Source organism: Rhinoderma darwinii, chromosome 8, assembly GCF_050947455.1.
Source record: "Rhinoderma darwinii isolate aRhiDar2 chromosome 8, aRhiDar2.hap1, whole genome shotgun sequence".
Classification (NCBI taxonomy): domain Eukaryota; kingdom Metazoa; phylum Chordata; class Amphibia; order Anura; family Rhinodermatidae; genus Rhinoderma; species Rhinoderma darwinii.
In genome coordinates, this window is record NC_134694.1 from 31,236,995 (window position 1) to 31,264,358 (window position 27,364).

A 27,364-nucleotide genomic window follows, 5' to 3' on the forward strand; every position below is an offset into this window, starting at 1 on the left:
ACAATTATTATAGTAATATATGTTAAAAGGCTATTTATATTAAGAAAATAATTTATGAAAATATCTCTTGGTATAACTGTTAAATAAACAGAAAAAAATAAGAAAATCGAGATTCAAATCAAATGGTTTAAATAAATGATATAAATTAATAATTTGTAAACACTACAATAAAAATATGAATTGGTTTAATTTTAAAAATGTAAATATAATAAAAACATGTCCCTCATAACTAGTTTTAAAAATTCACAAACAAGTCAAAAACTACAACCTGAAATCTGAACTGACAACATTAGCTTTTAATGAATGCAGTTTTATTAAAGTCCAAGCGGAATGATCCCTGGACCTTTAGATTGTTGGTCATGGAAGCCTGAGCAGCAGATCGATTCCCGTGTTACTAGCTTAGAACAACAGATACGCATTGCTTGAATCTCTTGCTCACATTTGCTCTCCATATAATTGTTTACTGTGAATATAAAATAAATGTGAACATTAGAATATTGTTCTGAATTGTAAGGGGTAGAATATATATATGACAGCTTGCTTATTATGGCGCACCCTGCAGGCACTTCTGAATAGTACATGCTGCCTTCTGACATGGATCTTTTCGTTGAGGCATCACTGTCCTGTGGCAAAGAGATGGTATTTAAAAGACAAGTTGACAATGATGAGCAATAAGTAATATCCACACAGAATTCATAAATTACGTAGTTTTTAAGACAATCACAACAACAACTGACAATAGCTCAGTCCAAGCATCATTAGACAAATATACTTGCGATGTACTTCCATATGACTCCAATTGAAGCATACAGAGTGTAGCGTCCAAGGCCGCGGACCGTCGGGATTACTCACCCCCTGACGGCCGCAGCCATGGATCTGTGAGCGCGCGCTGGCCCGCATCTCCTCCCCTGGAGACGCCAGCGCTCACTTCTGCTCCGTTCTGCTGTCTCCCGTAGGGTGCGTGCGCACGCTCGTGCCCAGCCTTAAAGAGCCAGTGCGCGCACATGAAAATAATCAGCAATTAGCCCATGATCACCCTGGATTATAAAAAGGGCTCTGCCCTTTCACTCATTTCCTAAGCGATGTTGTGTTTACCTGTGTTAGTCTTGCAAATGGTACCTTAGTGTTATCCTGTTCCCAGTGTTACCGTACCTGCTACCTGTATCCTGTGCTACCGTTGTTCCTGTGTCTTAGAAAGTTGGAGTCGTGTTGTGCCATCGGTCACAAATGCTATGTTACACCACGCCTGGTGTCTGCTGCCAAGGTCCAATCTGAGCCTAGCCGTAACTACTGTCTGAACTGCTACAGGTACCCTTGTGCTTGAACTATATAGACATTGACTTGGTACACTGTTTGGCCAGCTGCTATCCCGCTACGGGGTATGGCCCAGTGGGTCATATACCCACAGATTGTGACACATAGATTTTTTCGGAGTCCGATAAAAAAGTTGTGGCATGCTCCATTGAATGCCATATTATGGAGATATTCCTCCTAGAAGCATGGCGTCACGGAGCCCCCTACAGAGGCACGCAGAGTGCCTATGGTTCATTAGTATGGAGCCATGCCATCTGCATGACAATTAAAGGGAACCTGACACTAGATTTTAGTGCACTTAAAGAGGCTCTGTCACCAGATTTTGCAACCCCTATCTGCTATTGCAGCAGATCGGCGCTGCAATGTAGATTACAGTAACGTTTTTATTTTAAAAAAAACTAGCATTTTTGGCCAAGTTATGACCATTTTTGTATTTATGCAAATGAGGCTTGCAAAAGTCCAACTGGGCGTGTTTAAAGTAAAAGTCCAACTGGGCGTGTATTATGTGTGTTACATCGGGGCGTTTTTACTTCTTTTACTAGCTGGGCGTTGTGTATAGAAGTATCATCCACTTCTCTTCAGAACGCCCAGCTTCTGGCAGTGCACGGACACACAGCGTGTTCTCGAGAGATCACGCTGTGACGTCACTCACTTCCTGCCCCAGGTCTTTATTTTTCCATCCATGTAGCGCTATAACGGTTTATTTTTAGCGGGGCGAGCTTTAGTTGCTATTGATACCATTTTGGGCTACATGAGACTTTTTGAACACTTTTTATTACATTTTCTGTGAGATATGAAGTGACCAAAAAACAGCGATTCTGACGTTTTCTATTTTTATGGCATTCACCGTGCACATTAAATAATGATATAGTGTAATAGTTCAGACTTTTACGGATGCAGCGATACCAATTGTCTTTTTTTGTTACATTACTTCAGAGGAAAAATTGGAAGTTTTTCTTTTCAGCTTTAATTTTTTTTTTTACACTACTAAAAAAGTTAACTTATTTTTTTCTACACATTTCATTAATCTGCCTAGGGGACTTGAACCAGTGATTGTTAGATCACTGGTACAATCCACTGCAATACTAATGTATTGCAGTATATTGTCATTTTTACAGGCTCCTGTTAAGCCGTGCTAGAGACACGGCTTAAAAGGAGATGAAAAAAGGCAGCCCTGGGGGCCTTCGTTAGGCCCCTGGGCTGCCATACAACCATTGGCACCGCCCGTCACTTTGCGGGGGGGCAATGAGCTGGCAGGGGGGGCGCCCGCCTGTTTGTAACTTCTTAGATGTTGCGATGTGCTTGATCGCAGCATCTAAGGGTTTAAATTGCCAGAAACAGTGCGATCGGTGTTCCTGGCTGTATGTCCCGTCTGTCTGCTGTAAAACACAGCTTACACCCGCTGCGTACGGAGCAGGCTCAGCGGGTGAGTCCGCTCCGAACATTAGCTCCCCCACCACGACGCAATAGTACGTTGCGCTGGGAAGAGGTTAAACAAAATGCTAAAATGGACAGTTTTGAGAAAGGCTTGTTCTAAACCCCAGCAGTATAACAACATGTTAGTGGTTTACTGCCCTAAAATCTAGTAACAAGTCCCCTTTAAAGAGGCTCTGTCACCACATTATAAGTGGCCTATATTGTACATGATGTGATCGGCGCTGTAATGTAGATTCCAGCAGTGTTTTTTATTTAGAAAAACTATCATTTTTGACGGAGTTATGACCTATATTAGCTTTATGCTAATGAGTTTCTGAATGGACAACTGGTCGTGTTTTACTATATGACCAAGTGGGCGTTGTACAGAGTGTATGACGCTGACCAATCAGCATCATACACTCCTCTGCATTCATTTACACTTCACATAGCGATATAGCTATATCGCTATCTGCAGCCTCATGCACAAACACTAACATTACTGCAGTGTCTTGATAATGAATATACATTACCTCCAGCCGGGACGTGATGTGTATTCAGAATCCTGACCACTTCTCTGCACTTCTCTGTGATTTACAGCACAGCAGGCGTAGTCTCGCGAGATTACGCTGTAAGCTGTCATGTACAGCGAGATCTCGCTGTGCTGTGCTGTAAATCACATAGACGCTACAGAAGTGGTCAGGATAATGAATACACGTCTTGTCCTGGCTGGAGGTAATGTATATTCATTGTCAGGACACTGCTGTAAAGTTATAGTGTGTTTATGTGGCTGCACATAGCGATATAGCTATATCGCTATGTAAATGAATGGAGAGGAGTGTATGATGCTGATTGGTCACTGATTGGTCAGCGTCATACACTCCTCTGTACAACGCCCACTTGGTCATATAGTAAAACACGCCCAGTTGTCCATTGAGAAACTCATTAGCATAAAGCTAATATAGGTCATATATAACTCCGTAAAAAATGATAGTTTTTCTATATAAAAAACACTGCTATAATCTACATTACAGCGCCGATCACATCATGTACAATATAGAGCACTTATAATGTGCCTCTTTAAGGTGCTATAACTGACAACCCAGTTGTAATGGCAGGAAGGAGGTGAAGGGAAAGTGAGCCCTAATCTACCCACCGCCCTGTCCCTGCCTACTTGCAACGACCCGCCCTAGGCGACGAGGTACAACTGGGCGGCGGTCCCTACGCTGGCTAAGTGCACAGGAAGACAAACAGGGAACACGCAAGGGAAAGGGCAGTAGCCACGGAACGCCACGAGGAAACGGGGCGGCGAACGAACAGTCAGGACCAGGACGAAGTGAGTACACCCGAGCGGGCACGGAGACAGAAGCAAGCCAGGGGCAAAGCAAAGCAGGTCAAGCAGAACTGCAGCAAGGCAGAAGCACGGCAGAAGCAGGCTGGAGCAAGCAGCAGTGGGGCCAGGAATCCAAAAGAATTACAAGCACTGAGGGAGAGCACAGGGCAGGTAATAAAGGGCAGGGGGCGGAGCTAACTCCGACAGACCAGGCCGCGATAGGCTCTCCCACTCCTGAGCCTGCCACCCTGGTTGGTGGGAGATGGTGTCAGTCGAACAGGTCTGGCCTCAGGTGTGGATTGATTAATCCCAGGAGTATAGCTAGATGAAGTACCTGGCAGATCCCTAACAGTACTCCCCCTTTTATGAGGGGCCACCGGACCCTTACAAAGGGGACCCGGTTTAGTGGGGAAGAGGAGGTGGAACCTCCAGATCAATACCCCAGCGTGAACATCACGGGCAGGTACCCAAGTCCTCTCCTCCGGCCCGTATCCTCTCCAATGGACCAGGTACTGGAGGGAGCCCTGGACCATCCTACTGTCCATAATCTTGGCCACCTCGAATTCCACCCCCTCAGGGGTGAGAACGGGAACAGGAGGTATCCTCGAGGGGGACCAGGACGGGGAGCAGCGTTTAAGGAGGGAGGCATGGAAGACGTCATGTATGCGAAAGGATGGGGGGAGCTCCAGACGGAAGGATACAGGGTTGAGGACTTCAATGATCTTATAAGGTCCAATAAATCGGGGAGCAAACTTCCTGGACGGGACCTTAAGGCGCAAGTTCCTGGACGACAACCAGACCAAATCCCCGACGACAAACCGGGGGTTAGCAGAACGTCTACTATCCGCTTGAATCTTTTGTGCGCTCTGGGACGCCTCTAGGTTCTTCTGAACCTGGGCCCAGACAGTGCACAGTTCCCGATGAACATCCTCTACCTCAGGATTATTGGAACAACCAGGGGAAACGGAGGAGAACCTTGGGTTAAACCCGAAATTACAGAAAAACGGGGAGACCCCTGACGAGTTACTGACCCGGTTATTCAGGGAAAATTCAGCAAGGGGAAGGAATGAGACCCAATCGAATTGACAGTCAGAGATGAAACACCTTAAATATTGTTCCAGGGATTGGTTGGTCCTTTCCGTTTGGCCATTAGTTTCGGGATGGAAGGCGGAGGAGAAGGACAGATCAATCTTCAACTTTTTACAAAAAGCTCTCCAAAATAAGGAAACAAATTGTACCCCTCTGTCAGAAACGATATTGACTGGGGCCCCATGGAGACGCAGGATGTGTTTCACAAACAAAGAAGCTAACGTCTTGGCGTTAGGTAGCTTCTTAAGGGGCACAAAGTGGCACATCTTGCTGAAGCGGTCGACTACCACCCACACCACCGACTTGCCCTGAGATGGAGGCAAATCGGTGATAAAATCCATGGAGATATGGGTCCAAGGTCTCTGGGGAATGGGCAAGGAACGTAGTAGGCCCGCAGGTCGGGACCTAGGGGTTTTGGACCTAGCGCAAACCTCACAAGCGGCGACGTAAGCCCTAACATCTTTAGGCAACCCAGGCCACCAATAGTTTCTGGTAATGAGGTGTTTGGTGCCCAAGATGCCAGGATGACCAGATAGAGCGGAGTCATGGTTTTCCCTGAGTACCCTCAGCCCGTATTGCAGGGGAACAAACAGTTTGTCCCCAGGGACGTTCCCGGGAACTGCACCCTGATCAGCCGCGATATCAGAAGCTAAATCAGAATCCGTGGCAGAGACGATTATACCAGGGGGTAAAATACAAGCAGGATCCTTCTCGGAAGGAGGATTGGCCATGAAACTACGTGACAGAGCGTCAGCCTTAATATTCTTGGACCCAGCCCTATAGGTAACCAAGAAATTAAATCTGGTAAAGAATAGTGCCCACCGAGCTTGTCTAGGATTAAGCCTCCGGGCCGATTCTAGGAAAACCAGATTCTTGTGATCCGTAAGGACCGTTACCTGGTGTCTGGCCCCCTCCAGGAAGTGCCGCCACTCCTCAAAAGCCCATTTAATGGCTAGAAGTTCGCGGTTGCCAATATCATAGTTACTCTCCGTGGGCGAAAACTTCCTAGAGAAGTAAGCACAGGGGCGGAGATGGGTGAGGGAGCTGGTACCCTGGGACAAGACGGCCCCCACTCCCACCTCGGAAGCGTCAACCTCCACAATAAATGGCTCCTCTTGGTTGGGCTGAATCAGCACGGGGGCCGAGATAAAGCACTTCTTGAGAGTCTCAAAGGCCTGGACGGCCTCAGGGGGCCAATGGAGGACATCGGCACCCTTGCGGGTAAGGTCCGTAAGAGGCTTAGCGACGACCGAGAAGTTGGCAATAAATCTCCTGTAATAGTTGGCGAACCCTAAAAAACACTGTAACGCCTTAAGGGAGGCAGGTTGGACCCATTCCGCCACAGCTTGAACCTTGGCAGGGTCCATGCGGAATTCATGAGGAGTGAGGATTTGCCCTAAAAATGGTATCTCCTGTACCCCAAAGACACATTTTTCAGTCTTAGCAAACAGATTATTCTCCCGAAGGACCTGGAGCACCTTCCTGACATGCTCCACGTGGGAGGACCAGTCCTTGGAAAACACCAGTATGTCATCAAGGTACACAACAAGAAAATTACCCAGGTACTCTCTCAGGATTTCATTAATAAAATTCTGGAAGACAGCAGGGGCATTACACAACCCAAAGGGCATGACCAGGTATTCTAAATGACCCTCGGGTGTGTTGAACGCAGTTTTCCACTCATCCCCCTCTTTGATGCGGATAAGGTTATATGCCCCCCGTAGATCGAACTTAGAAAACCATTGGGCTCCCTGAACCTGATTAAAAAGATCCGGAATCAAAGGAAGTGGGTACTGGTTCCTTACGGTGACCTTATTCAGGTTACGATAATCAATGCACGGCCTAAGACCACCATCCTTCTTCCCCACGAAGAAGAAGCCAGCACCTACAGGAGAAGTCGAGGGGCGAATGAAACCCTTGGCCAGGCATTCTTGGATATACACCCTCATCGCTTCACGTTCAGGACATGAAAGATTAAATATCCTACCCTTAGGAAGCTTGGCACCAGGCACCAAATCGATAGCGCAATCGTAATCTCTATGGGGGGGCAACACCTCGGAGGCCTCCTTAGAAAACACATCGGCGAAGTCCTGAACAAACTCAGGAAGCGTGTTTACCTCCACCCGGGGAGAAATAAAGTTAACAGAAAGACATGACATAAGACATTCATTACCCCATTTGGTGAGATCCCCAGTATTCCAATCAAATGTGGGATTATGCAACTGCAACCAGGGAAGGCCTAAAACCAGATCAGACGATAATCCCTGCATCACCAGTACAGAGCACTGCTCCAAATGCATGGAGCCAACAAGGAGTTCAAAAACAGGAGTATGCTGTGTAAAATAACCATTAGCAAGGGGGGTTGAGTCGATTCCTACTACCGGGATAGGATAAGGTAAATCAATACAAGGCATCTTTAGAGACATAGCAAATTCCACAGACATGATATTAGCAGATGAGCCAGAATCCACGAAAGCACTGCCCGTGGCAGACCGGCCAGCAAACGAGACCTGAAAGGGAAGCAAAATTTTATTGCGTTTCACATTAACGGGAAATACCTGTGCGCCCAAGTGACCTCCCCGATGATCACTTAGGCGCGGAAGTTTTCCGGCTTCTTATTCTTGCGCCTGGGACAGGTGTTCAGTAGATGCTTGTCGTCCCCACAGTAGAAGCAGAGACCATTCATTCTGCGAAACTCCCTACGTTGTCGAGGGGACATGGAGGCCCCGAGTTGCATAGGTACCTCCGAGTCCTCCGTGGAGGGGCGAGGAGACGGGACCTCGGGGGGGATCGCAGAAAAGTCAGAGGGGAGCACACTGAAGCGTTCTAGCTGACGTTCCCTGAGACGTCGGTCAAGTCGTACTGCTAGGGCCATAACCTGGTCAAGGGAGTCAGGCGAGGGGTAGCTAACCAGCAGATCCTTCAGGGCGTCAGATAATCCTAACCTAAACTGGCACCTTAGGGCCGGATCGTTCCACTGAGAAGCTACGCACCACTTCCTAAAATCAGAACAGTATTCCTCAACCGGTCTCCTACCCTGACGTAAGGTCACCAGCTGACTCTCGGCTAAAGCAGTCCTGTCAGTCTCGTCGTAAATGAGTCCGAGGGCAGAGAAAAAACGATCAACAGAGGAAAGTTCAGGGGCGTCAGGAGCCAAGGAGAAGGCCCACTCTTGGGGCCCTTCCTGGAGTCGGGATATGATGATACCCACCCGCTGGTTCTCGGAACCTGAGGAGTGGGGCTTTAGGCGGAAATACAGTCTGCAACTCTCCCGGAAGGAGAGAAACGTCTTACGGTCCCCTGAAAACCGGTCAGGTAACTTGAGGTCGGGTTCTAGAGGTGAGGTGAGGGGTACTACTAAAGCAGCGTCACCCTGATTGACCCTTTGGGCCAGGGCCTGGACCTGTAGGGAGAGGCCCTGCATCTGCTGGGTCAGGGTCTCAAGGGGGTCCATGATAGCGTCAGCGTAGGAGAAATGGTAGACTAGGTAAGGGCTTGTAATTATGTAATGGCAGGAAGGAGGTGAAGGGAAAGTGAGCCCTAATCTACCCACCGCCCTGTCCCTGCCTACTTGCAACGACCCGCCCTAGGCGACGAGGTACAACTGGGCGGCGGTCCCTACGCTGGCTAAGTGCACAGGAAGACAAACAGGGAACACGCAAGGGAAGGGGCAGTAGCCACGGAACGCCACGAGGAAACGGGGCGGCGAACGAACAGTCAGGACCAGGACGAAGTGAGTACACCCGAGCGGGCACGGAGACAGAAGCAAGCCAGGGGCAAAGCAAAGCAGGTCAAGCAGAACTGCAGCAAGGCAGAAGCACGGCAGAAGCAGGCTGGAGCAAGCAGCAGTGGGGCCAGGAATCCAAAAGAATTACAAGCACTGAGGGAGAGCACAGGGCAGGTAATAAAGGGCAGGGGGCGGAGCTAACTCCGACAGACCAGGCCGCGATAGGCTCTCCCACTCCTGAGCCTGCCACCCTGGTTGGTGGGAGATGGTGTCAGTCGAACAGGTCTGGCCTCAGGTGTGGATTGATTAATCCCAGGAGTATAGCTAGATGAAGTACCTGGCAGATCCCTAACACCAGTGATGTATCCTATATACACGTTATAGCCTGTCTAGAATTTGATACCAGAGAATCCTGTATCCCAGGCTGTCGCAATTCTCATTGAGCTCTACTACTGAATCTGTTGTCAAGGTTCCATTAATTCCTGCCTCTCTATATTCTTTGCCTTGATATAAAAGTCTGGTCCTTGCCCTTCCGGATTGCCAGACTATTGAGCATCCTGCCTGTAGTTTAGTACCTTGCTGCCTCTCTACAATTGGTTGTGGATCATTTGCGTATCGAACTTGGATTGTTTTCTGACCAGGTCTCTGTCTCACGGTACAACCTCTTTCCGCTTATCTGTGTACTGAACCTGGACTGTTACATAACTACTCTTGCTGTTGGCACCCTCCTGCCTGATCATTTCAGAAACGGAACTCCGATTTTGCCACAGACTTTAAGGGTATGTTCACACGCTAGACTAAAAACGTCTGAAAATACGGAGCTGTTTTCAAGGGAAAGCAGCTCCTGATTTTCAAACGTTTTTTTAAGCCACTCGCGATTTTCGCTGCGTTTTTCATGGCCGTTTTAGGAGCTGTTTTCAATAGAGTCAATGAAAAACGGTTCCAAAAACGTCCCAAGAAGTGTCCTGCACTTCTTTTTCGTGGCTGTTTTTTTACGTGGCCGTTTTTCAATGTAAAAAAAATGGCCCATCGGAACAGAACGCCGTTTTTCCCATTGCAATCAATGGGCAGATGTTTGGAGGCGTTCTGCTTCCGATTTTTCCACCCTTTACGGCATGAAAAACGTCCGAAAATAGCCCGTGTGAACATACCCTAAGGCTTTATTCAGACGAACGGGAATCACGTCCGTGCAACGCGCGTGCTTTTCCCTCGCGTCGCACGGACCTATATTAGTCTATGGGGCCGTGCGGGCATGTGCGTGATTTTTACTCAGCCTGAGTCCGTTGAAAAAAAGTCACGACATGTCCGTTCTTTCGGCGTTTTGCGCGAATCACGCACCCATTGAAGTCAATGGGTGCGTGAAAACCATGCATGCCGCACGGAAGCACTTCCGTGCAAACTGCATGATTCGCGCAACAGCTGTCAAAAGGATGAATGTAAACAGAAAAGCACCGCGTGCTTTTCTGTTTACAAACATCCAAATGGAGAGTCATAATGATGGCGGCTGCGCGAAAATCACGCAGCCGCGCATCATATGCTGCTGCCACACGGAGCTGTTAAGTGGTTTTTGCGCACGCAAAACGCCGCGTTTTTGCGTGCGCAAAAATGCCACGCTCGTGTGAGTGAGGCCTAACAAGTAGTGGTCAACCTAGCACATTATAGGGGCTTCAGATGTGGTCCTTGACACTGTCCGAGGGCTGCAAATTACACTCAGTGTCCTGTTTGCAGAAGGAGGAATCCGGACATAAGTGATAACTTTCTATTTTAGGCTATCGGAGATAAGAAAACAGAAAAGTGGGCTCGCTCAGCTGATAATGTATCTCTTGTCCCTATGTTGGAGGGTGACCAGGCATGTCCGACCACCTGTCCCCTGCAAACTGCAAATACTATTGATGTAAAGTGGAAAACGTTACCTTCTGGGAAATGAAGCTGGTATATTTAACTACACAGACAATGCCCAGCTTCGTATGTGAGCTCTGCCACTCTGTGTACTTACCCACTGAATAGTACAAAGATTGAGGCGGGTGCTGCATATGGCCCGAGTCTCTAGTTGCCCACCACTTCTAGAGGAAGGAGACAGGAGCAAAAATAAATCAGTCATGTGGCAGATTCAATAGGACAAATCTGGAGTGGGTTCAAAATGAGATCAGGTTGTTTTCAGAGTTTTTCCTAAGTTTGGAATAAATTCTAAGACCCTCCTACTTTTCGCAACACGTTTGTATGTGTCATCTACTACCTGCATGCGGCGGCCTCCTCACCAGAAGCAACAGGGTCAGGGGATAGGCCATCAATTTTTTCGGACTGGACAAGCCCTTTAAGCCCTCTGGCAGGGCTTATAGGAGTACAGAGATAGAAGACCTGGGGCCCTTTATTAGGGATCCCGCTTCTTACATTGAAGTATCGGCTGTTTCAAACAGCTAATATGCTAAACTTATGGAGTGGGCTCCATACTCCCCCCACCCAATCTCCGCCATATTTATCTGAAGGGGTTAAAGACAGGGGCGGACATACCATACGCGCGGCTGCACAGGGGCATTCTACCACCTTAAAAGTAGCTAGAAGAATCCCACATCTATTAGATTGCATGTAAAGGATTGGGCTAATGAATGTCTCACAATTACTGGTGGAGGAGAACATAAGACATAATGAGACATAAGGGATGATAAGGAGGATGCTCTTTGATTGGAGAGCAAGGGGCCCATATACACTTGCACCGGGGCCAGCTGCTGTATTTATCCCCCCTGCAAAAGGCAATTCCACTTTTGGCTAATATCTGCTGTGTCATTTCTGAAGAAGACCTGTGTCAAAGATGGAAACGTCCGATCAGGGGAAAAGGACTCACAGATCCCACCAATGAGATCTTCTTACACATCTCTATGTCATAAGATAGCTGAAGATGGAAAGCCCCTTTAAATGACATGTAAGGAACCATTTAGTAACAAGCATTGAAGTTTATATGTTCCTGAATGACTGCTGAGGGGTTTTATGAATACGTCTATCCACACGCATATAAATAGATGTATGTATCTGTAGTAAAACAAACCTACAAACGGCAGCTGTGAACTCATAATAACGTTATGGAAACAGATACACGTACCCCTCGTGTTGTGAGACTGAAGACACAATTGAGGGGCGAAACTCCAGAAAAACAAGGTTGGTAACTAATGGAAGAGAAACGCGTTACTGAAAACGGCCGAAGTCTCTAACGTTCAGACGCTCAGGTCGCCATTTTCTAGAAGACCAAAACCAATATTACTTTATATTGTTGACCTCCACAAAATGGGGCCTGTACAAGGGACACTTGTACATTTCCTGGAACGCAAACACCGACACAAGAGCTGCAGTAATACTCTGCAAGATGGCGGTGCAGGCCGTACACATCGAGGGAGATGCGTTCTTGGTTTGTGTAGCTCATTCGCTGAGTACAGAGCGGGAGGAGGTGATGGGCTTGTGTATAGGAGAGGTGAGAGCTCGGGCTGCTTCTGTCTGTATGTTACTCCACTTCACACATACTGTGGCATTACAATCACATCACTGCTTTCGTTTTATGGTCTGTGCTAGAGAAGTGACAGCTGGATTTGGCTGCTATGGACAACGACCCCCGTTATTGTGTGTATAAGTTGTCACATTGCTCATTTCACCACATGGATTGTTACAAAGTTTACCTCTAGGATGAGCCACCAGTCTGTGTTTGATGGGGATCACCAGACCTCTGGAACCCCACCTGATAACAAAGGAGTCATGGCACAGAGTGGGGTGTCGTTATAATTTTAGATACAGTGTCTGAAAATTGCAGTTTGAATTTGAACAATAGGACTGAGCTGCAATACCAGACATAGCCTCTGGACAATGCTGTTTTATAAGGCTCTGTTCGCATGGTAGGGATAGTCAGCCGCAGTAAAAACAATAGACCCCAAATGGGGCAATTTGCATGGCCGATTTTTTCAAAACATGGAACATGCCTTGATTTTATGGCCCACGGCTGCCATAGAAGTCTACGGCCCAAATATAAAGTGCCAGTGACCTCATAGTGCCACTGTGCCCTCTGTAGATAGTGCCACACTACCTGCATATAGAGTGGCATAGTGCCCACATACAAAGTGCCAGAGCCCACGTAGTGCCACAGTGCCCATGTAGATAGCGCCACCTTGCCCCCCCCTGTAAATGTTACCTCCCCCTGTAGATAGCGCCACTGACTAGCTCCCTGTAGGAGCGGAATCCCTCTGGCTGGGGATTCCACTCCTAGGTGGAGCCCCTGATGTCTCTGTCGGCACTGCTCTTGCCGGGGATTTCTGCTCCAGTAGTAGCCCCTGACTTCACGGATTCCGCTCCTACATGGAGCTACAGCGGCGCCATGTACCGGGGGGGGTTGTTTGCCATCTACCGGGAGGGGCGTCCGCTATCTACCGGGGTCTGCCATCTACTGGGAGGGGGTGTCTGCCATCTACGGGGGGTGCTATCTACATGGGGGGGGGGGTCAGAGGAATATATGGACAGTGACGTCAAGGGCTTTTCCAAGACAGGTGTCCTCGGCCAGAGAGTTTGCGATGCTCTGGCCAGGGACTCCATTGTTGAAAGCCCTACGTCACTGTCCATGTAATGTTAAAAATAAGTGTGAATACACCCATAGAACTGCATTGTGTGATTAAAAATAACATCTGTCACACGGCCATTTTTCACGGTGGTGTGAATGTAGCCTAATGCCTCGTGCACACGACTGTTGTGCCACTTGGGCTGTTTTTGACGGCATCCGAGTGACACCTGATAGTCTTCACTTTAGCGGGTGAATCGGGTCAATGAAAAATGGTCGGAGTCTCTAATCCGAGGAATGATTAGGACATGTTCTATCTTTCCTCGGATCACTGACCGGACTCGGACGGCGCACTCGGTGGTGTGCATGATGCGGTATAGTCTCTAGCAGGGCTGGAAGGTTTAACTGCCTTTGGGAGTCACAGTAAGGCCTTATTCACACACTGCAGTTTTGGTGTAGTTTTTTTTTAAGCTACAACCAGGAGTGGAATCAAACAAAGAGGAGAGGTAGAATCGTTCCTATATACTATCCCTCCCATTATGTTCCACGCCTGGTTGTCACTTCAAAAACTGCACTATGTAAATAAGGCCTAATAGCTGCTTGTCGTTATAACGCCTCACTAGAAACATTTCTCACAACAAGTTTTTCATATGAAAGCACAACCCTCATTATCCTGATGGCGCACTATATCGTCCCCAGCTGTAGTGCTTACAGCTCAGTCCCCCTAAATAGTGCTATGTACACGTGTCAACAATATCAACACAGACCATTGTGCCCACGACACAGAATCATTCCATCAAATAATGACATAGCGGTGCCCACAGAGTGGTTACTACTGGAAAAATGAAAAGTTAATCGATAAATCCAATGTACCCCATAATAGTACCAATGAAAACGACACCTTCTCCCGCAAAAAACAATCCCACGTCTCTTGGAATGCGGCGATGCAAAAACAAGTTGTTTTTTTTGTGCAAACGTAGGAAAACATATAAAACCTATACAGATTTGGTATCCCCGTAATCGTGCCGACCCATAGAATAAAGGGAACGCGTTATATACGCTGCATAGTGAAAAGCGTGAATTTAAAACACAAAATACAATGCTGGAATAGCTGCTTATTTTCAATTCCCTCCAAAATTAAAATTAATAAAAGTTAATCAATATATTATATGCACCCAAAAATAGAGCAATTAAAAAATACAACTCGTCTTGCGAAAAAAAAGCCCTTATACGGCTATGTTGTCAGAATAACAAAAGAGGTATGACACTTGGAATGCGACAAAAAATAATCCTTGGTCATTAAAGTGTAGCTAAACGTTCGACAAACTTCTGACATGTCATAGTGTCCGAGCACTGAGACCCCCACCAATCACTACGGCTTAAAGCCGAACAGACAGGAAGCAGCTGAGCGCTCACACAAGACCTTCAGCTCCTTCGTTCTAGAGATTGGTGGGGGTCTCAGTGCTCGGACCCCCCATCAATCCAAACTTCTGACATGTCTCTATGACGTCAGAAGTTTATCGAACCTTTAGCTACACTTTAAGGCCAAAAAAGGCCTGGTCATTAAGGGGTTAAACATTTTGGATAAATGTGCTCACTAAAACGACACATTTTATTAACCCTTTGGCACCACAGCCATTTTTCATTTTTTCTTTTTTCATTCCAGACCTTCCAGGAGCCATAACTTTTTGTATTTTTACATCCATGGAGTGGTCTGGGGACTTGTTTTTTGCGGGTGGAGTTGTGGTTTCTATTGGCATTATTACACTAACATATAATGTACTGACTGGGAAACGGAAAAAAAATTATTCGTGGGGAATTGGAAAAAACGGATTCCTCCATTTTGGGGTGTTGTCGTTCACTGTGCAATAAAAATGACGTCCTCACTTTATTCTGCGGGTCAATACAATTAGGCTGGTTTCACACACCCTATTTACGGACGTAATTCGGGCGTTTTATCCCTCGAATTACGTCCGAAAATACGGCTCCAATGCGCCGGCAAACATCTGCCCATTCATTTGAATGGGCTTTACGATGTTCTGTGCCGATGGTCATTTTTTTTACGTGCCGCTGTCAAAAGACGGCGCGGAAAAAAAACGCCCGCGTCAAAGAAGTGCCTGTCACTTCTTGGGATCTAATTGGAGCCGTTTTCCATGGACTCCATAGAAAGGACAGCTCCGTAATTTCAGCCGTAATGGACGCTGCCGTGTGAACATGCCCTTACAGCGATACCAAATTTATGTTGGTTTTTATTATGTTTTACTACTTTTACAAAGAAAAAAATATTTGTTAAAAAAATAATAATTTTGTGTCGCCACATTCTGAAAGCCATATCTTTTTTTTTATATTTTCCTCGTTTGAGGCTTATTTTTTGAAGGACCAGCTGTAGTTTTTATTAGTACATCCAACTTTTTGATCACTTATTAAATTATTTTTTTAGCGCTAAGGTGGCCAAAAAAGACGGTTACACCATGTGACCGCTGCAGATTATCGGAGAAGTGAGCCGTTGGCAACACGGATTACCTTTTATATATTAATGTGATTTGGGGGGAAACTGGAAACTCTTCCCTTTCACCAGCTCTTTGAAATTAGGTACAAATTAGTATGATTTCCTTTTCAGGGACACTACACCGTGCCGGATCCAGATGCAGTTGAAAGTGGCCTTTGCCCGGGGATCTGGGGCATCGGGCCAATAGTCCAGGGCTTCTGCCCCATGCTAGCGAGGACACGTGACCTCTGTTAAAGAGCAGCTGAGCAGCTATACTGAATCTTTCCCCACAATACTATATAACGTCGGAGTCCAGTCGGCGGTTGTAATCACTGACCGCTCTCTGTTTTTACACTCATACAGAAAAGGCTTTGTATCACTTGAGTAGGGTCCCCCACTGGACTCCTTGGGCCAGTTCACACACAGTTTTTTGACGCGGAAACTGGGTCACAAAAAACGTCAGAAAATGCCTCCCAGAGGCGTTTTTTTCCCATCAGCGGAAAAACTGTCTCGTGGTAAAAAGAAGCGACATGCCCTGTCTTCGGGCTTTTACATCTCTGACCTCCCATTGACATCAATGGGTGGCAGAAAAAGCGTATTTCACAGCGTTTTTGCCCGTGGCGCTCAATGGCCGTGGGCGAAAAAGGCTGCAAATTTTCTGCCCGTAATAAACTGTGTGAACATGGCCTTAAGCCTACAACGAGCAGAGGTTTAGATCAATCAATTCCATGTTATACTGAATTATTTACTACAGAAATATACACCGGCCTGCGCAGCCCCTACTGCCCGATAACATGATTCCTGCAGATGCTACGGCTTTTTCAACATGACGGGTTCCCTTTAAGGAATTGTTATTCATGCAGTTTTCTAATCTTTCATGTAAAGTAACTTCAGGGTGGATTCATCTTCAAGGTTATAAGGTGTTTGAATGCTGCCAACTAAATTGCGTGTTCTTTAAATATTACCCAGGTCGATACACAGAAAGTTGTGCATATTCACTCAGTGATCATCTTACGGCGGTCAGACAAGAGGAAGGATCGAGTGGAAATTTCACCTGAACAGCTGTCCGCAGCTGCTACAGAAGCCGATATATCCTCAAGTATGGTGGCATACGTGCGTGGGTGATGAGGCATATTTGATTTGGGAATTGGAGGGGCAATTGATGAAATATTCCGGGGATATGGTATTGATGGCCTATCCTTTATTGAAGTACACGGCGCAGTGCTACATCATCGGTGTCTGGTTCGCATTGACATGGAAGGTCCTATGTAGCTACTTACCTGCAAACGCTGATGCTGCTGCAGAATCAACTGTAGCCTCTGGTGCCGATGTGTCCTCGCTCGTCTGACACGATGCAGGACCTGTGAGTGACGTCACAGCGTGATCTCTTGAGAACACGGCTGTGTCTGCACTGTCAGAAGCTGGGCGTTGTGAAGAGAAGTGGATGATACTTCTCGTCAGAACGCCCAGCTAGTAAAAGTAGTAAACACGCCCCGATGTACGCACATAATACACGCCCAGTTGGACTTTTGCAAGCCTCATTTGCATAAATACAAAAATGGTCATAACTTGGCCAAAAATGCTCGTTTTTTAAAAATAAAAACGTTACTGTAATCTACATTGCAGCGCCGATCTGCTGCAATAGCAGATAGGGGCTGCAAAATCTGGTGACAGAGCCTCTTTAAGGCCAGTCGCCTAGTGATCTTATAGACTGTGCCGGTGTTATTTTACTTTACCAATAAAGTTGACCGTGCACGTAAGAGAACGGTCTTACAGCCATCTTTCCAACTCCTCCATAAATATTCACTGGCATAGAAAGAGCCAGCGGCTGGCACGCTTCTGTATCAGTAATGTTTACACCACCCATACCTGACTGTTCCCTCCATACACATTAGATTGCTGGTGGTATTGTCTGACTTTTGTTAAACATGTATGACCAACTTGTCAGATAGAAGCGGGCCCCACCGCTGGTACCCGCATCTATCTCTAGAACCCCGTTTCACGGCTGTGTTGCGGCTGAAGCGTGTGATTTCCGACCATGAATTACGGAAACAGCATAACTCGCTGAGCTACGCGGTTTCCGTAACTCCCATAGTAGCGAATGGCAGTTACAAATGCAGCTTATCATGCGAGTTACGCTGGTTCCGTAACTGCCATTCAGTTCTATGGGACTTACGAAAACAGCCTAGCTCAGTGATCTTACGCGGTTTCCATAATTCATGGTCGGAAATCACACGTTTCAACCACAACACAGAGCAGTAAAACTTGGTTTAGGGGGCCCCGTTCTAGAGATATGGGATGTGTCATAAATGTCTCTGATGGGAAACCCCTATAACTGGCTTAGACAGGGGCGTAAGTAGAAATTGCTGGGCTCCATATCAAACTTTTGATGAGGGTCCCCAGCCGAGCATGTACTCGCTCCAAGTGAAAGTTAGGATACACTTTCTGGCCAAACCGCAGTAAAAAAAACAAATGCAACTACTGCAAAAACTCTCAGAATGACCTGATACATGATCCGAGCATGATGGGACAATGGTACCACACATACTATCAGTCGCATAAGTAGCCAGACCCTAAAATTCAGATCCCATACCCCAATATTAATCAGACCCCTAAATTAAACCCTAGAATTAATCCGACTAGGGAAAAATAAACTCTGGTACCTCTCTTTACTCCCGACTTCTTTTTAGGGACCGGCACACAGGGTCCTGTTGCGAGCCTGCGTCAAGACCTTGTATTCGCCGCTGCATACAATGGGGGGGCATTTATTAAGACTGACATTTCATGCGCCAGTCTTAATAGAATGAAAGGCTGGAGCAAACTCTGACACATTTATTGAGTGGCAAATGTCTCTTAATAAATGTGTTGCATCTCTCGGCCGGTCCTTGTGCCATACACTCCCCCCGCCAGCCCCCCCAGATCGGTAATAAAAGAAATAATACACATACCTCAGCGCTCCTCTTCTCCGGCTCCTTCATCACTCCAGCGCCACTCGCAGGCGGTCCAGAGACATATATGTGACGCAGCGCCTCAACGTCATCAGTGCTTCGTTGCCTACAACATACGCTGCACGGCATCAGGGCCTTGTAGGAGCAGCGCTGGAGTGGTGAAGGAATTGGAGGGAAGAAGAGGATCGGTAATGTGAGTGTCATTTTCTTTTTATTTAAATTTTAGTTTTATTTAACTGTCCATTGGGGGGCGGTGGTTAGTCTGATCGGGGAAGTGGTGCAAGGTGGAAGCGACTTCCACTATAATATACGCCAGTGGCCATGTAGATAGTGCCACAGTGCCCACTGTTGAAAGTGCCCACATAGTGTGTCACACTACCCACATACCCTGTAGATGGCACCACACTCTTACCTGTCCCTATTCCCGCACTGTCCTCTTCTTCAGCAATGCAGGCCTGATCCCTTCTGGCCAGACCTGCTCCAGCATCTGGATTGCAAAAAGGTGCCAAATAGTGGGAAAGGAAACCAATGGTTCCCTTGCCTCGCCAGTGCTGTCAATTGTATCCACGTGTTAAGGAGGCGGATACAATTGAGTCCCCTCGTTAGAGCCAGGATCAGTTTTTAACGGCGATCACATGGATGGCTTTCTGAAAAACTGCAGTTAAAAGCTGTTCCATTGCCTTCTATGGGGACCGTCAAGCCGTGGAAACGGGCACAAATAGAGCATGTTGTATTTTTTGACGGCCGGTATTTACGGGCCGTTAAGAAAAACAGCCGTGTGAATACACCAATAGAACTTCATTGTTCTGAAATTGGCCGTGTGACAGCCGTTAAAAATAACGCCCGGCACACAGCTGTTTTTCACGGTCGTGTGAATATAGCCTTGGTTAATGTGGGCCAAAGTACTTGATTTGTGGGATCACTGTTTTGGGCAGATTTATAGCTGATTCTTCAGTATGACGTCCCCCTCTATGACATCTATTTCCCCTTTAGGGAATATAGACAGGGTTTCTCTTCATGAGACAACCCCTCAAGACCGCAATAAAAGTTGCAAAACTGTGGACTTAGTACAGTAAACAAAATGTAATAATTTTTATTGCTTCCGCTTGGGCACGTTTCTCTTTAACTCCTCTGCACAGATTGTCTGAGATCACTGGACGTCCGGTGAGGGTTGTTGGCTGGTATCACTCCCACCCACATATTACTGTGTGGCCCTCCCATGTTGGTAAGCGATACGAGACCTTTTATTATATAGAGATGTAAATGACCGGTACGTTGAGTATTAGTGTTCTCTTCTGTCACTGCATTACAGATAGAGATGTAAAATGACCGGTACGTTGAGTATTAGTGTTCTCTTCTGTCACTGCATTACAGATAGAGATGTAAAATGACCGGTACGTTGAGCATTAGTGTTCTCTTCTGTCACTGCATTACAGATAGAGATGTAAAATGACCGGTACGTTGAGTATTCGTGTTCTCTTCTGTCACTGCATTACAGATAGAGATGTAAAATGACCGGTACGTTGAGTATTAGTGTTCTCTTCTGTCACTGCATTACAGATGTGCGCACCCAGGCAATGTATCAGATGATGGATGTTGGGTTTGTTGGACTCATTTTCTCCTGCTTCATAGAGGACAAGAATACGAAGGTCAGTTGTAGGATTTGGGCTAAGATCGTTTTAAGACATTTGGGCTAGTAAGAAAAAAAAAAAAAAAGATTAGAACTAAAGATTTCATATTTATCAGAAGTCTTCTTATCCCATTCCTTTTTTTTTTTTTTTTTTTTAAGGGGCAACCATCTTCGTTTTGTTTTTTCTTTCATTAATCCAGTCTCCGGTTTCCAATCTGTTTTGATTTTTTTTTTTCCTTTATTTCAACCATTATTAGGGCTAGTCTACATGTGGTGGTGCAACTGCGATTTAAAATATATAACGCGACAAACAAATGTGTGGCCTCATCGCTGTTGTTGTTATTAATAAATATTTCTTTCTCACTTCAAATGAACATTTACCTTCTGTTTTTTCCTTCTGCTCAGACGGGGCGTATTCTCTACACATGTTTTCAATCAGTCCAAGCACAGAAGAGCACCGAGTAAGTCACCTGTAAAGAGAAAGCCTCAACACAGTTTTTAGAGAAAAAAGGACTGATTTATTTATTTTTTTTCTCCCCGGAAACCCGCCATTCTTGTCCATAGGCTGTCTCTCATATTGCCGTTTATCCCTGTTCACCAGACATAACCCATGGACAAGTGTGACAATCCTTTTAATCCACGTATAATGAAAAGTTCTGCAAATTTCTAATATTCTTTGTGTTTTAATTCCTCACCATTTACAAGAATGTTTGATTCCAGTGAATATGAAAATTTTTGTTAATATCCAAAACCTGAAAAGCCTTAGGCACTGTTCACATCACCGGTTCCGTCGGGTTAACCCCTCAACGGAAAGGCAAACGGAAACCTAAAAGCTTCCGTTTGCATCACCACGGTGACAAATGGAAACCTTTAGCAACGTTTCCGTCAGCATTATTATCAATGGTGATGCAAATGGAAGCTTAGGTTTCTGTTGAGGGGTTAACCCACCGGAAACCTCAGACAGAACCCCTCAACGGGGCAACGGTGGTGTGAACGCAACCTTAGTCCTTCTCACAGATGAGAGGTGGATACAATTGTATCCAATCTAGGCAATCATAGACTCCAGGAGTATGTTTTTTGTGGCGGATATATATAATAGTGTATGTGTGTGTTCGGTCTGTACAGGTGTACACAGACTTACTAATATTATATTAGAATGCTACACAACCTTTTATACAATTATTAAGCTTTATTTACATAAAACCAGAATATCCATTTAACTTTTGGCATGTGAATTAGGTGTTTGTTTGGTGGTGGTCCGACCACTGGTACCCCCATGGATCCCAAGAACAGGGCCACAGACCATGATCTAGAATGTGAGGAGGTCATTAATGAGTAGTCGCTTTCTTTTAAAATGGATGGGAGGTAAAGAAAAAGCCTAGTTGAGCGTAGGGGGCTATTACACACATTCTGTAGTTGCATATATTAACACTTACACGCACCTTACTCCTTAGGCATCTTTCACACGGCAGTATTTTGCATCAGTATTTGTAAGCCAAAAGCACGAATGTCGACTATAGCAAGATTTGTTACTCCTCCATGTTTCGGACCCACTCCTAGTTTTGTCTTACAAATACTGATTCAAAATACTGCCGTGTGAAAGATGCCTAAGTTACATAGTTTGACAAAAAGCATTTGTCATTCAAGTTCAACCTGTTTCAGATCAATTATACACCATTCAATGGTAAATTATCTATAACCCTCAATGCCATTCGTCAGTAAATAAACATTTTCTAGCCATTTTTTAAATGCTGACGAGGTATTTGCCATTACTATTTCTTTGGGTAGGGCCTTCCATAGTTTAACTACTCTTACTGTAAAGAACCCTTTACTATATTGATGTCTGAAACTCCTTTCCTCCACACATAGTGAATGTCCCCTGATCCTTTATGCAGTTCTTGGAATGAATAAATCATGTGCTAGTTCTTTGTATTGACGACACATATACAGTATTTTTCGGACTAAAAGATCTAGTTTTTAGCAAGAATAAATCTTGCTAAAAAGTCCCTGTGTCTTACAATCGGTACGCAAGGGACCCAGCAGCGCCGGGCCGCCTGACCGCTCCTTACTTAACCCCTTCCCAACCCATGATGTGCCGACATATCATGGGGTGGGGATGATGTTTGGAGCGGGTGCACGTGCTTAGCCTGCTCCATACACTGCAGGTGTCAGCTGTGTTTTACAGCTGACACGCTGCTCTAACGGCCAGAAACAGCGATGGCGCTGTTCCTGTCCGTTTAATGCCGTGGTCAATAGCGACCGCTGCATTTATAGGGTTCGTCCCATGAAGGACATTTATGACATATCCACTCGGCTCCGCTATCTCTCGGCCACTTCCTGGTTAGGTGGTCAGGAGTTACTGAAACAGCCGAGTGCTTGCTGAGCTATGCTGTTCCGTAACACCCATAGAAGTGAGTGGGAGTTACGGAAACAGCGTAGCACTGCGAGCTACGCTGTTTCCGGAACTCGGTAACTACGAAAACAGCGTACATGGTCAAGTTACGGAAACAGCGTAACCCACTGAGCTATGCTGTTTCCGTAACTCCCGTAGAACTGAATAGTAGTTACGGAAACAGCGTAGCTTAGCGAGTTATGCTGTTTCTCGCTCATCCATGTATTGAAGTGTATTGTACCAGCGATCTAATGATGGCTGGTTCAAGTCCCTAGGGGAACTAATAAAATGTGTAATAAAAAAAAGTTAGATATGTTTTCAGGAGTGTAAAAAAAAATATTAAAAGTTAAAAAAAAAAAACTTTTCTGATTTTTGCCTCTAAGGTGCCTTTTTTCAGAGCTGAATCCGCTGATTTTTTCCAGCCTTTCATTGTCCTGTTTGCTGTCTTAGGGTTTTTTTCCGAATGTAAAACGTTTGTGCGCTGCGGGGCTCTGCTATTTAATGAATTCTGGTCTCGGAATTCAGAATTGCTGCATTTACTTTGCTGTAGTGAATGGACATATCAGAGCTCTGTATATAATATCGAATATAATTTTGTTGCTTACTTTTGTTCTTGGCTCCCTTTATGTACTTCGCTGTATAATGTAAACATATAGCTAGTTTGTATTTAATAAGGAAATGGTGGTACGGTACTATTCAGGTAATACATAGTTTTGGCGGCCATTGAGATAATAAATACTTAGAAACGCCATCTTTCTGAACCTCACTAATGTCTCACGTTTTATACATTCGAGTGTGGAGACTGAATATACTGGACATGGCCTATTGAACCTTCATGGGCGCGATTTGTCCATTGCTGGATTAACAGACCACATCTGATATAAAATAACTCATATTTTACATTTATTGGCTTTCACTCGCTATTATACAAAGCTTCACATTTTTTATCAACAGATATGAAAGAATAGAAATACCTCTTCATGTTGTTCCACATGACACCATCAGGAAAGTTTGTCTGGAGTCCGCTGTGGAACTACCCAAAATTTTATGCCAGGAAGAGCAGGATGCGTACCGCAGAATACATAGGTATCAATTCACCTCATATGTATGATCAAAAAGCTCTGGTCTCGTGGTTTTCCTCCTGTGTCAACCAGATGTGCTCCTGTTCTCCTCTTCCTCATGTGTCTGAGTCCAGAATTAGCCAAACGGCGGAGTCTTAGAGCTATAACTTTGTTACCCAGGCCAATGGCTTAACAACTATTCCCTGCAATTTAGGCTACATTTGCGTATAAATTCTGCATTCAAATTGTGTATTGTATCCTATTCCTGCCCCAGTATCCTGTGTTTTCACTTGAGATGTGTTCGCAGGATATTTTGTTAAGGCTATGTTTACACAGCTGAGTTTTATTCGGGAACGGAATCCGCAGCAAATTTTGGAAAAATCTGCGACAAATGGCATGCTCCTGATTTAAAATTCCGCAGCAAGCCTTCAAATACACCCAGATTTTTTTTTTTTTCTGCAGTATGTTGATAGGGTTTTGTTAAACCTCGGTCACATACATTGTACTGAACTTTACAGATGCATATTTTCAGTATTGGTTCCAGACCAATAATCCCCCGCCTGTAAACATAGCCTTACTAGTCTAAGGGGTGGTACATGAACACCTGCAGCAAACCAGACATCATGTGGGCCAAAGTATATTCCAACTAGAAAAGGTTAGTGATTCCTGAGCTTTCCGTGTAGTCATACATGTTACCGGCACCGCTATGTCATGAGATTTTGCCATGAGAGTATGACTGCTGTTTATTCATAAGAAATATACTGGAGGATCAGCAATAAATCAGCACAACACATTGATCCATCTTCAGACTTTCCATATATGAAGGCCTTTCGTCCACATTTACCAAGATTGTTGTATTTTAGGAGGAGGTAGCTGGAATGATTTGCGCCAAAATTAAAAGACAAATAGCCACCACACACTTCTAAATTTGGTGTATTTTGACTTCTCAGGCAGAAAAAAACCTGATCAATGTGGGCCAATGCGTATAGTTTTAATTTGCTTTTATCCATATTGCCTTTTTATACTATATAGCGCATAATTGGTATTTGGATTGCGGTGTGTTCGCAGAGTTTGGGCATATTGTTTTCTATGACGGATACTTTATATTGAAAAATAAATACTGATACTGAAACAGGTACTGATCTACAACAAAACTAGGCGTCCGCTATAAACAAACCTTCCATGTTTGCAATGAAAATAGATGGTGGGTTTTGGATTGCTGGTTCTGAGATTAATGAATGGTTTTGGTTTAGTGCACATTTATGAAGTCCAGTGAAATTTTAGTCCTAATGTCATGTTTTAACATATATGTTTTTATTCTTAGTCTTGGACATCTAGATTCAGTCACCAAGATTCATAATGGTTCTGGTAAGTGATAAGTGTGGTCAATATTTATCTGAAATGCCCGTTACAAGTGATAAGATAAATGAGCTTTTTAAGGTTCCATCTTCTTTCATTGCAACTTTAGAACACCAACCATATTATAGAAGCTTTAATAGGCTATCTAGACCAGTTGTGTTCAACCTGAATGATTTGGGGGGCACATTATGAAGCTAGGCGTGGTCAATGAAACTTACATGTTAGAGGCTGTCCACATCTGCGTTGAAGGCTTTGTTAGGGGCCTCCGCCACAGATTCTGGTGTTTTTGCTTGACGGAACCCATTAAAGTCAATGGGTTCCGTCTGGAGCCGATGATTTTCGTCATGCAGCGGATCCTGAGCTTCTGGTATTTTCGTTCTTCTCCTGTGAGACAACAGAGGAGCGGAAACTCGAACGCAGATGTGAACCTGGCCTTATCTATTTATGTGTTACATACGACTACTTACATGGCAACAACATGTGACCACAGCTATTTGTTGGAGCCGTAGATGGGCATGGTACATTGGCCACCAATAAATTGTACCCTGGGCACAGACATACCATTTGCACAATTAATTTATTTGTCTTTTCTTTTTTTCTCGAGGCATAATAAAAACACAAAAAAAAATACGCCGTTTGTGAACAGACTCTTACATAAACAAATATGTTTTTATTTAATTCCCAGTCCAGTACGGCTATGTTCAAACCACGTATAGTCTATATGTTATAATGGGCCCGACTTACGTCAAAGGAGCGTCCTTTTAACATACAATCGGGCAGTATACATCGGCGTACTTTTTATCTGACTATTATTAAGAGTAGTTGACATTCTTTTTGTTAATACAGGCAGACCCCGAAAAAAGAAGTATATCGCTTGAAAATCGTATGTTTTTATTTATAATGGGAGTCAATGGGCGACATTTGCTACTGCTAGGAATACAATTGCATACATTGTGGCTAAACGATCGGTATACAAGTCAGGATATTTTCTTGGTGTTTACACCAGGGCCTGAGCAGTAATATCATTATCTGAATACATTGATAACTTGCTGTTCATTACCTTTTACCTTGCAGTTTTCACTAAGAATTTATGTGGACAAATGTCTGCAGTTAGTGGACCACTTCTACAATGGCTTGAAGATCGTCTACAGCAGAATCACCAGCGAGCCCAAGAGCTAGAACAAGAAAAGGAGAGACTAATGCAGGAATTAGAGAGTCTGGACTGATTGTTTTATGGACTATAGTCGCTGCTGTGCAGAGTCCCGGTGTTACATTGACCAACGTCACCGAGCCATAGAATGGGAGCCACTGTAGAGGGAACTTTGGATGTTGATTCTAAGAATCTGAAACATAATAGTAAAAGCTGCATGGAATCTCACATGGATTCTAAATTCACAGATTAAGTAAAGTAACAAGTCAAGTAAATAATATTATCACAAACGTTGTTATTTTATTGTCAAGAAGAGAATGCTGTTTTTTTTTAAACTCTGTTTCTCCTTTGCTAAATGTTTTTCTATTCCTCTAATTGTATATGTAACGGTAATGAACTTTATAGATACCTTTTAGGTAGAATAATATAAACTTTATTACATATGGCCCTGTATATTTGGTTTTAATACATTTTTATTAGGTTTTTAGCCTCTTGACGACATGTCACGTGCAGTTACGTCTCTGCCACCAAGGGGTTAGGGCAATGTCACGTAACTGTACGGGACCGTGATGGAGCAGGCTCAGAAGCTGAGCCCGCGCCATCATAAGCGGGTGTCAGCTGTATATTGAGTGTAAAACTGACATCTCTAATACATTGCACTACGTAGGTAGCGCAATATATTCGAATAGCGATCAGGGCTTCATGCCTTCAAGTCCCCTAGTGGGACTAAAAAAAAAGTAGGGAAAAAAGTTAAATGTAAAGAAAAACAAACTAAAAAAAAAACAGAAATTCTCCTTTTGTAGTTTGTTACATTGTGGGACACGAACTGTGGGTATATTCTGTTGCCACTAGGAGGCTTTACACTAATAATACAAAAAGTGACTCCTCCTACAGGATATACCCTGCCAACAGACACTGAGCTGTTCAGT

General features: G+C 44.9%; 2 protein-coding genes across 2 annotated transcripts; one reads left to right on the forward strand and one right to left on the reverse strand.

The window, feature by feature from the left end:
* Nucleotides 1-276: 276 nt before the first annotated feature.
* CMC4 (C-X9-C motif containing 4) lies at nt 277-10,898 on the reverse strand. Its single transcript, XM_075835555.1, is given in 4 exon segments — nt 277-341; nt 343-463; nt 556-623; nt 10,873-10,898. Coding segments are annotated over 3 exon segments (234 nt in total). The 5' UTR covers nt 617-623; nt 10,873-10,898; the 3' UTR covers nt 277-289.
* Nucleotides 10,899-12,199: 1,301 nt separating this feature from the next.
* BRCC3 (BRCA1/BRCA2-containing complex subunit 3) lies at nt 12,200-26,770 on the forward strand. The gene is made up of 8 exons (XM_075835553.1): nt 12,200-12,339; nt 16,865-16,984; nt 19,981-20,068; nt 20,404-20,492; nt 20,879-20,934; nt 23,820-23,951; nt 25,251-25,294; nt 26,360-26,770. Exons 1-8 carry the CDS (start codon nt 12,235-12,237, stop codon nt 26,509-26,511), a joined length of 786 nt encoding a protein of 261 aa, XP_075691668.1. The 5' UTR covers nt 12,200-12,234; the 3' UTR covers nt 26,512-26,770.
* Nucleotides 26,771-27,364: the final 594 nt, after the last annotated feature.